We start from the raw sequence: 10,187 nt of genomic DNA on the forward strand, positions 1-10,187 counted from the left end.
TGCTGAACCTGAAACACCATCATTAAAATTTTAAAGCATTGAAAAGGGGGAAAAAATAGTTACCAGAAAGAAAAGCTACTCTAAGAAACATTCTGATGCACAACAAATGATTCCAGAGAAATAAATCAACCCTTAGGCTGGTATGGCAAGAGGGCACCAGATACAGCTCTCCCTTTCCAACGTTAAAGAATGAAATCTTATGCAACAAATCACACACCCAAACAATACAGAAGATGAACTGCAAGATGTTTCCATTACAGAAGTAGTAGGTCAACATCATCTGTGGATAAAAATAACTTTCCAAGTTTAGCGAAGTTTGAGTTCTGACTGTGGAAAATGAAAGAATGTTTCTATGACTCTCTTCCAACATGCCTCTGCACAAATCAGTGGAAAATGTTTAATCATGGCAAACACACAAAGACAAAGGAGTTTCACAGCCACGCACAAAGCAAGTGTTCTCTAGATTAAACCCAACTTTTCTATCACCATGATCCAAAATCATATATGCATAAGGCACAGCTGGTTTAATTAAAAGACCCCAAAGCAAAAGAAAGACACATTCCCACAATAAACTACTTCAGGGTCCTGAAGCTTCCTTCAACATTGCAGTCCTAGTTGGCCATGCAAGACAACACCACCACCTCCACCGAACAGATATTCTGAAATCAGTGATGGCCCTCACAGAGTCCAAATATCACAAAAAACAGCAAAGCTATCAACCAGGATTCTTTCCAGTGTTTGCAACTGTAGCAGAAAAAACGTGTCTGTCATGCAGTAAAGCCATAAAACAGCCCTTCAAGAAAGGGAGCAGCAAGGGTGTTAACCCTGCTTTACCTGAATTAATCAGAAGTGACAAATCCCCCCAGGAATTTTAGACAAAGATAAACCAGAGTGAAGGAATACTGCTGAAACAAATGGACTCCCAATATACCAATTTTGCTGATGTCTCTTTCACATGAGATAACCATGGTATGGAATCACAGAATTATTAAGGTTGGGAAACACCTTCAAGATCAAGCCCAACCATCAGCCCAGCCTCACCACCATGTCCTCAAGTGCCATATCCACACATTTTTGAACACCTCCAGGGGTGATGACTTACACCAGTTTCCTGAGCAGCCTGGTTCAGTGCTTTACAACCCTTTCAGCGAAACAAAGTTTCCTAATATATAATCCAAACCTCTCCTGGTGCAAGGAGGCCATTCGCATATTTGCCACGTGAAATTAATAAGGGAATAAAAAAAGAACCTTAAAACAAGGCATTCCTAATTTGTTCTGAAGAAGTTAGTCTCTAACACTTCCTCTTACAAAGGAAGCACATTGGTACAATTAGAGATCTAGAAGAAATGTGTTATTGGGATACAAATATGTCACAATAGCATAATAAAGAACTGTACTTTGGTGCAAGCACAACGCAACCCTACGGCTGCATTAGTCACTTAAATCAATTTATGTATTTTCATGTTTTCTTTGGTATAAAGAACAGAAATTTCAAAAGCAATAGTAAAACAGACAACAGGAAAAGAACACTGCATTATAAAATGTGTGCTTCATTTGTGTTAGGCCACACAGTTGCAGCACATTATGATATTGCACACCTCAACACTCCCCATCCACACTGGAAACCACACACCACAGCTCAAGAGCTCAAATAATTTCTTTTCGGACACTGAACTGCTCTGAACAATTCTAGACTAAATATAAACTGGTTTCCAGAGCTAAAAAAGGCAAGTATTCAAAGATGCAGAATATTTAGAAAGAAACTATTTTTCTTGAATGACTTGATGGCACAGTATTTCAAATCTTTTTATGCTGGCTTCTTTTCTTTCCAATTTCACTTTCAATTTGTTATTAATATTCTCTGTACTGGGGTTGAAGAGAATCAGAAGTTGAGAAGAGAATCACAAAGTGTGATTTGGGAATTCAGAAATTCCAAGCAATTTGTGCTTAAATGTATTACTGACCAATACATCAACTGTGATCTCAAGAAACACTCAGACACCTTTTAAAAAAACCTCAAAAGCCCAAACCAACAAACCCAAGCAGTCTAATAATCTCCAGTGAAAAGGATGGACACTCTCTGCCAAGGTGCTCATAAATCTTGAAGCATTGTAAGTGGCTGCTGAACTGAAATTAAAAGTGCAGGTCAGTGGAATATGATATAATGATGTCAAAGTGCTACATGTCTCTTTTTTGAGCTGAAATGTTGGTATTTTACTGGTTGGGTGGACAACCTTTCTTCACTGCTGATTTTTCAGTGCGCCGACAACCCACAGAGCTCACCCTGCTTCAGAGCAGTTCCACCTCCTGTGTGAAGGTTTCTGAAGATCACAGTCCATTTTTACCCAACTGTGCCTCATAAACACAAAATCCCTCAAACGTTGAAAAATGTCTTCCTACCATAAACATAACCAATTTTTCAAGCTCTTCACTTTCAAAGACAATCTTCTTTTTCATGAGGCAAGTGGACCAATATTTAAATTTGACATTCACTGGCAGACACAAAAAACCCACAGCCCAACAAAGAACTCTGGCCACTTCAAACACTTTATTTTGGTTTAAATTATTTTAGAGATACTAGGATTTGACAACTTTTTTTTTTTTTTTTTAAATTTGTTGTCATTTGTCAAGTATTTGGGCCTCGACAGGGAATTTTTGTTTTAAATAGAAACTGCAGTATGTACTATTTTGTTTAACCCCAAATCCATGAAGAGGATTGCAGAGCAGGTGCACTGGCAGCTTCCCTCTCCTTTAAGCACCACCACTTGACTGACCACACTTTAAACTGAAGCTTCATGTAACTACTCTCAATTCAAGAAATCTACTCTCAATTTACCCACACTGAAGTTTCCCAAAACGTACTCAAATTTTATTACATGCAAATTGGATACTTCTGAGATAGTTTCTGCATATTAACTAAGTCTGAATCAAATTTTACCTCTACATTTGAGGCAATACAAAGGCAGAAAATGTCCACTTCTACACCACTCAAATTCCATAGCTCTATTTGGAGGAAAAAAATAGATTTGCCAACAGCCTCCTGCTGCCACAGCTGGACTACTGACAGGATCCGGATCCCCTCGAGTGTCTCAGCACTACATTTCTATCTAGCACAAAATTCTTTTAAATGGCAAATCCTTCACTGATCATCTCCCCAAGTGCTGAAGCAGTCTGCAGTGGTTACCCGTCCCTAGTTGAAGAGCTGCCTGTAATTAAGATTAAAGGGTAAACAATTCTATTCCCATGGCACATTTAATTATAGATACTGATAATTATAGTCTACACTTAGGATAATCTACTAAAATAATTTATATTACAAATATTTAAGCCAACACACTAATGATATTTGAAATAAAACAAAGTTACTCAAGTAACCGTCTGAATGCCCAAAACCAGAATTTACTTAAAAACCCCAAACCACTGCTTTATTTTTTTTCACTTCCATCAATTCAACCTTTCAGAATTTAGAAATGAAACAGAATTTAAAAGGACCAAACCCCTTGCCTCTCTTTTCATTCACAGACTGAAAGAAGAAAAGGGAAAGTCATATCTACTCTTTACCTCAGGAGAATACAGAATTTAAAACTACTTTAACCATCTTTAACACATCTGCTGGTTTATGTAAACAGAGTACCTGAATTAACTATAGACATCACTGTCCAGAATACAAAAAGATTGTATCACAACTAAATCACTTTCAGGCTCCTCAGCTTTAGTTGTATTCAATCACCATACACGTGTAGGCTAACAAAAATCACCAAAATCCAGTTTTGCCTTGTCTCACTGACGTTACACATCCCTCCCCTCCAGAAAACACAGGCTTTCAATCCAACATATTTCAAATATTGGACTGGTGGATGGAGGTCCTTCAGACCACTGTCTTGTTTAAACAGGGACAGAGTGGTGGCTGCATTAATCTGACCTGAAAAATAAACACTGGTTCCAGCCTCCCTTGATTTGAAAGTTCACAGCTGGTCTCATTTCTCTTCTCTAAGAACTTTCCCTTCCTCATAATTTCTCAGCACTTGGGCTCTCCAGCTCAGAGTTCCTGATGACAGCTGCCATGGAGAAGATAAACTTGGTAGAAGCATTGGGGAGAGAAAAGATACCTAGGAGTTTCAGATACTTCAGCAACCTGTCACAGGAGGGGGGAAAATACAGAACAAATCCCCACCCCTCCAGTCACACTCCACTAATTGACCCCAGAAAAGACTTTCAATTTTCCCAAAAAAAGATTTAAATTTTGGCTTCAAGTTCCATGAGCCAAGTCAAACCACACTACACTTACACGAAAGTTCATCTTTAGTAAAGTAGAACTGGGCTGGTTTTGTTTTCCAGATCGTGAGTCACTGCAAAAACTTTTCAACATAAAGACCAGCTGGCAGTTATATATGATGTTCTGGAAGCATGAGCACTCCTTAGAGAAGACGCCCTCTCCGACATTTTCCTTCCTCCTGGAAACTTTGCCTTTTGACTGCCCTCAAACTCCCTGAGACCCTCCTATTTTGGTTTGGTTTTAATAAACACACACTTGCTGTCCCATATTATTGCTTTGTACCAGGAACGTTTCAAATGGGACTGCATAGCAACACAGAAGTTTTTGTTAGATATCACTGAGAAAACTGGAAACAGTTGATGATAATGTGTAAGAGAACCTTTTTTGTATTTTTTTCTTTCCTTTCACAGCAGAATGCAGAAACTGGATAGAGCTGCATGTTTGCCACAGCAATATCCAAACTGGTTCTTTAATTAAAAGTCAACCTCTTGGGAGAACATTGGCTCAGCTTCCACCAAAGAAAAAAAAGCAGTAAAATGGATGAGTTTAACATAAAATAAGAATATATTATGAAAAGCAGTGCCCAAATAGAAAAATCTAAATCTTTTTCTTGGGATGGGCTGAAATTAAAGGCTTTGACTTTTACAAAACACTTTTTTCCCTTTTAAAAATGACAACATGATAATCATGTTTCTAATAATCACGAGTCAAACAGTCTCTCCAGAAAAACTTTCTGAAAGAATAAGATGCATTTGTAACTACTTGTAGATGCAGATCCAATTTGAATATTGCTCTGCAGTAATCACACTTAACCGAAATTTATTTATTTTGTCTGGAGAACAGAATAAATAAGATTAAACTTAAAAAACTAAGCCAACATTAAAAATGAGGCATTCCAATCACCACAAAAGCTTTGGAAGTTGAAACACAAATGAAAAAATAACTGGTTATTAGGCTAGATCCTGAGTGCACTCACATCACACAAATTCTCACACGTGTTCCTAAGTAAAGTTCGACTCCTACCTTGCCTTGTACAAAAGTATGTCCTTATGTTCTTTTAAAACAGTAAAACTTTTGCCTGCTTTTTTTTTCAGTTTGCACACCTGTCAGCAGTACACTTTTAAACCAAACTAGGGTTCTCGACTGATTTGACATGAAGAATTTAATTTCTCAACATTATGGCCATCAGCACTCCCTCAGGAGCCAGGAATACAAAGCCTCCTATATTCTATAGCATCATTTTAACATTCGGATAACTAATCCAAGACAAGCAGCAGATGAGATCACTCGGAGAAGGACTTGGAGGCACAACCCTTTTGTGCCTAGAACCCAGGCAAAGAAAAAAGTCCAACCAAAACCACAGATAGCACTAACAGAATGATTCTCAGAAAGAGTTAAACAATTTCTCGGGACACACTCAGGATAAGCTGTAATTTCAGAAGTTAGTGAGCGCTGAAAGCCAGCCCCAACCTACTAAAATCCACATTTATTCACCTTACACCTGTTCCATGCAACACAATGAGCACTTACAGAATTTTACTGCAGATCTACAAAAAAAGTTTGCACAATAAAGTCATCTGCAGCACATGAAATTACTCTTTTACAACACACATACTTGTATACAGGTGAGATATTTGCTGCTTAGAGCTTCTGAGATGACTGAAGTGACAAAGCTCTCTTCAGATAAGCTGCCAATTTACAAGTCAATACAGCAGGATCAGCCCAAATTTAGTCGTCTGGCCTTCTACACAATTTCTTTGTTAAAACTCTTCTTCTACATTTTTCATGATTGGCATGATGAACTACTGATCGTTCCCTCTAGAGCACAAATCAAAGTGCAGATCACTAAATGGTAAACTAAGAGCATGCCAGGTTTAATTTAGAGAAGAGGGTACCCCAGGTAAGATGTTTGGGAGGCTGGTAAATCTTCTCACATGGCAGACAAAAGAGGCTGCTTATCTTAATGTTGTATCTCAGTGGCTCCACTTAGACAATTCTTCAAGAGCATGAAAACGTGTTCAGATAAAAAATTACTACAGACACACCAAATGCAGCACGTGGTTTCCTGCTAAATTCTTTCACTCTGAAGATAAAAGCACACTGTGAAGTAACTGGTTAATAGAAGCAATGGTCAATCCCTGCAAATGCTCAGACTAGCAAAATCCATCTAAAAATATTATTTAATGTATTTTAAGATAAATATTTTGGCTCCCAACTCCAGTGTTGTGCATTTGCTTGTTTGACACACTGATGATGATCTCAGATGAAATCTAGATGTATAGCTCTTCCTAAAACCAGTTTTCCCAGTTTCTGATGAAGAAAAATCAAGAAACAAAAAATGAAGGACTTCTAGGCACCTTGATTAAACCCTTCTCTTAAAATTATTCAACATATGAAAAATACTTAGTAACTGTAATGCAACGGTGACAAGCCTCAAGTAGAATTTACAGTGGACAGGGAACGGCAAAAATGTTTAGTGATACAAGATATAGAGGATACCTGTCCTAACAGTTCATCCACCTTCTGGGGATACAAAGGGGTGAGAGGGAAGGGACATTACAAACACACAAAATCCCTCTACCAAAAGTACGTCCAGCAGAAGAAAAATAAGTAACTGTTATTCACACAGTATGTTTTTACTGTACCATGACTAAGTGGTATATTAAAGACATTTTATCTTTTCTAAGATTTTGCTTCTTTAAATAGTTTGATAATATTATTTTATATTATAACAATATTAATTTCACTATCATATTATAGTAGAAAGTACTTCTACATCTAAGTTCAAGATAAAGCATAAGCTCCCAGTCAGAGCACAAAACCTGAGGCTTTCTTGGCCAGACACATTGCTCTGCGATCTTTTAATTCATTGCTTAACTAAGTTAAAAAAACCTGTCCCCCACTTAAGTGGAATGTGTAAAAGCTTAGTTGGCAGAAGTTTGACTGGAATGGCAATTATTCAATACCCTGCTCTCAAAAACAGTCTTCAGCCCCTAAGACTACATCCTGAAAGTGGTTGTAACTCAGGTTGCACTGACTGAGAGAAGATAAGAGGAGAAGGATTGTTCATCATCTCTTCTGGTAAAAAACCTGCACAATTCTGTCAGGAGGCAGTTTAAGCCAAGGGAGGAGACACTCCTTCAAGCCCTCCAGCTCAGCATGGGAACTCTGCCACTGTGTTACAATCTGACTGGCTTGAAGACAAGGATAGGAAATAATCCCCCCTGTATCTAAATACAGCTGAGGACCAACTCTGGCTCGGAGTGCACGCCAGTCAAACAGCTCTGGAGCCCCTGCAGGAACACTGGAGACACAGCTCTGGACCCCTGCTCTGCTCTTAACCTCCTCTCTGCACTGGCCCCCATCAGACACAGAAATACTGATGAGAAATAAAGCACTTCCTTGCCTATCAATGCTGCTCTGGTGTCCAGCAACTCTTGCTGGACTATGACAAGACTGAGATTTCCATCAGTGCCACCCCTGCAGAGCCACGGTCCCAAAGCAGGTGTTTGTCCAGGATGAGACATGGACTGAGCTTCCTGAATGAAAAGTTTGTACTTTTTTCGTAAAAGGACATGGGAGTGTCTGGGAGATAGGGAAGGAGGGAGTGTGACCTTTAGGCAAACACTGAACTAATGAGAACCACCAGTAAATTGCCAAAATAACAACATAAACATTTTAACTCTCAAAAACTCAATACAGAGCAAAATCACCTACAGATAAAAATCCTTACACTGACACGTCTCTCAAAAAAGTTAACTGAAGTCATTCTGACCAAGTGAGAAATAAGCATATGAATTATCAAAATGGTTTCTGATACATCTAAATACCACATAAAACCTGTCTATGCTTGTACAACAATGCACACAGACCTATCTTCTGATTTGCCAAAACACTTAGCACATTTGAAAAATGGCATACACCCATTCTCTGCAGAACTCATTTTAAACCTGGATGCTCATGTAAAAAATATTATCCTGACCTAGTCAGCTAAAATCATAAAAATATTATTTCCCTGACATAAGCATTCCCAAAAAAAGTAATAGAAATTAAGTTATCACAACTAAGCAGAAAATGGAGAGTTAAAAGTCAAGAGAGTATTTTGGAGCTTTTTTCTTCCATGAAGCCAGATCTCAATCTTTGAGTAATAAATATTCAAAAAATTTCAATCTGATTGCAGGACATTCCTGCAACAGGTAAACTAACATCTTTAAAAAATTATCTCTAAACAGATTTAGTAATGTATGTACTCATTTTGATTCATTTAGGTTCTTGAGCATATGGATATAAGTTTAAAATATACATACAGACAAACACACAGAGCTTTTTAAAGTACTATTATGAAGTCACAGAATAAGCCGATATCATTAACTCACGCAAATAAAGACAAATCTAGCAGCCAGTACTTCCCCCTTTTTAAAAGTCCTCAGCTAACTACTCGGATCTACACTCCTTTTTTAATTAGGATGCAATGCATTCACACCAACAACCTGTTCCTCCCCTCTTCCAGACTGGCCAAATACTCGTACAACATCAGTGTCTGCCATCCTGTAGCCCAAATCATACCAGGTTACCTCTAAGTTGAACTACTCTCCTGGTTCAGACACTTAAAAAAAAAAAAAAAAATTCTAAGCTTGAACGCCATTCTGGAATGAGTTCAAATAAATCCAAAGTGCTTAAGTTTAAATAAAAGAATTTTTGAACCTTGGTGAATGAACCAATTAAGGACAAACAGAAATGCAGGCCTTAAAAATTTCCCAAATTTTCCACTAGAATTAAAAAGAAAAAAAAAAACCACTATTATGTTGAATGAATTTTAACCCCAATATCAGTTTTAAAGGTTGCTATATTTTAAGATAAACACAGTATTTAAATGCAAGACCTCTGACTCAACCTCCATCTTTTAATCTTTGTGTTGAACTAAAACTAGGTTTACATCCTTGCAATGAGGCCCTGTGCACTTTTCCCCAAACTATAACAATGCAATCTCCATTTTGAACAATGCACCTCATTTCCCTCCTTGGAAAGCTACTTTTGTCTTAAAGCCAGTAAATGCTGGATCCAGTTATAGCTCTGATCTCAAGAGCCTTAAAATCCTCGGTGTTTACGGTTTTTTGGTTTATTAAAGTCACTTCAACTTACATGTGCTTCCTTTCCTTTCAACATCAAGCTATATTTGCAAGCACAAGCCAGCCTTTCCTGTATTTAACTGAAAGGACCTCTTTGCAAGGCATGCCTCTCGTTTCCCTTGTTTTTAAATTTAAAGTGAATGCTCCACACACTTTTGACATTGTCTGCAACACGTCCTGGTGGGTCGCGCATTTCTGCAGCCACCAGGTTCCTCACGAACATTTGCAAAGCATCCCCTTGTTCCAGCAAGTGCCGCCCGCCCTCCCTGCTCCTCTCCGTGCACGCGTTTGTGAGCATCTTCCAATGCTCCCAACGTCCCCGGGGTTGCCAGTGGTTATTTGCATACCCCTCTCCCTGGGAGTGCTTGCGGACATCCCTCACATCCTCGCATGGGAGTACGGACCGTATCTGCCAACCTAGAGGGAGCATGTGGGGTGCCCTCGACTTGTATGAGTTCGCCCATGGACTCTCTACCTGGGGTGCTGCTGTAGGTGCTGTGGCTCCTGAAGCTGCTCTCAGTGCAATAACTGGCATCATCTTCATCCTCCATCTCTTCGGGGTAGTCAGAGTCGTCGTCGTCCTCCTCCTCCATTATCTCCTCCTCCTCTTCCTCCTCGGAGTCCTGGTTATCCTCAGGGTCTCCCTCCTCCTCCTCCTCGGACACCATGCTCTCCTCCTCCTCCTCGCTCTCATGATCGTCGTACACCACTTTACTGATGCTCCTCCTGGACGAGGCAGCCCTGCCTGGGCTGTTGCAGCTGCCTCCTGCGCCTCCTCCTCC

At 39.2% G+C, this 10,187-nt stretch overlaps 1 protein-coding gene across 1 annotated transcript in view; it reads right to left on the reverse strand.

The window, feature by feature from the left end:
• BPTF (bromodomain PHD finger transcription factor) overlaps positions 1–10,175 on the reverse strand; it is a 54,014-nt gene extending 43,839 nt beyond the window's left edge. The window contains 1 exon segment of the mRNA XM_017740752.1: positions 9,881–10,175. Within this exon segment, the coding sequence (XP_017596241.1) occupies positions 9,881–10,073 (193 nt within the window). The 5' untranslated portion in view covers positions 10,074–10,175.
• Between the last annotated feature and the right edge of the window lie 12 nt (positions 10,176–10,187).

The sequence above is a fragment of the Corvus brachyrhynchos genome, unplaced genomic scaffold, assembly GCF_000691975.1.
Source record: "Corvus brachyrhynchos isolate BGI_N302 unplaced genomic scaffold, ASM69197v1 scaffold218, whole genome shotgun sequence".
In the NCBI taxonomy this organism is placed as follows: Eukaryota; Metazoa; Chordata; class Aves; order Passeriformes; family Corvidae; genus Corvus; species Corvus brachyrhynchos.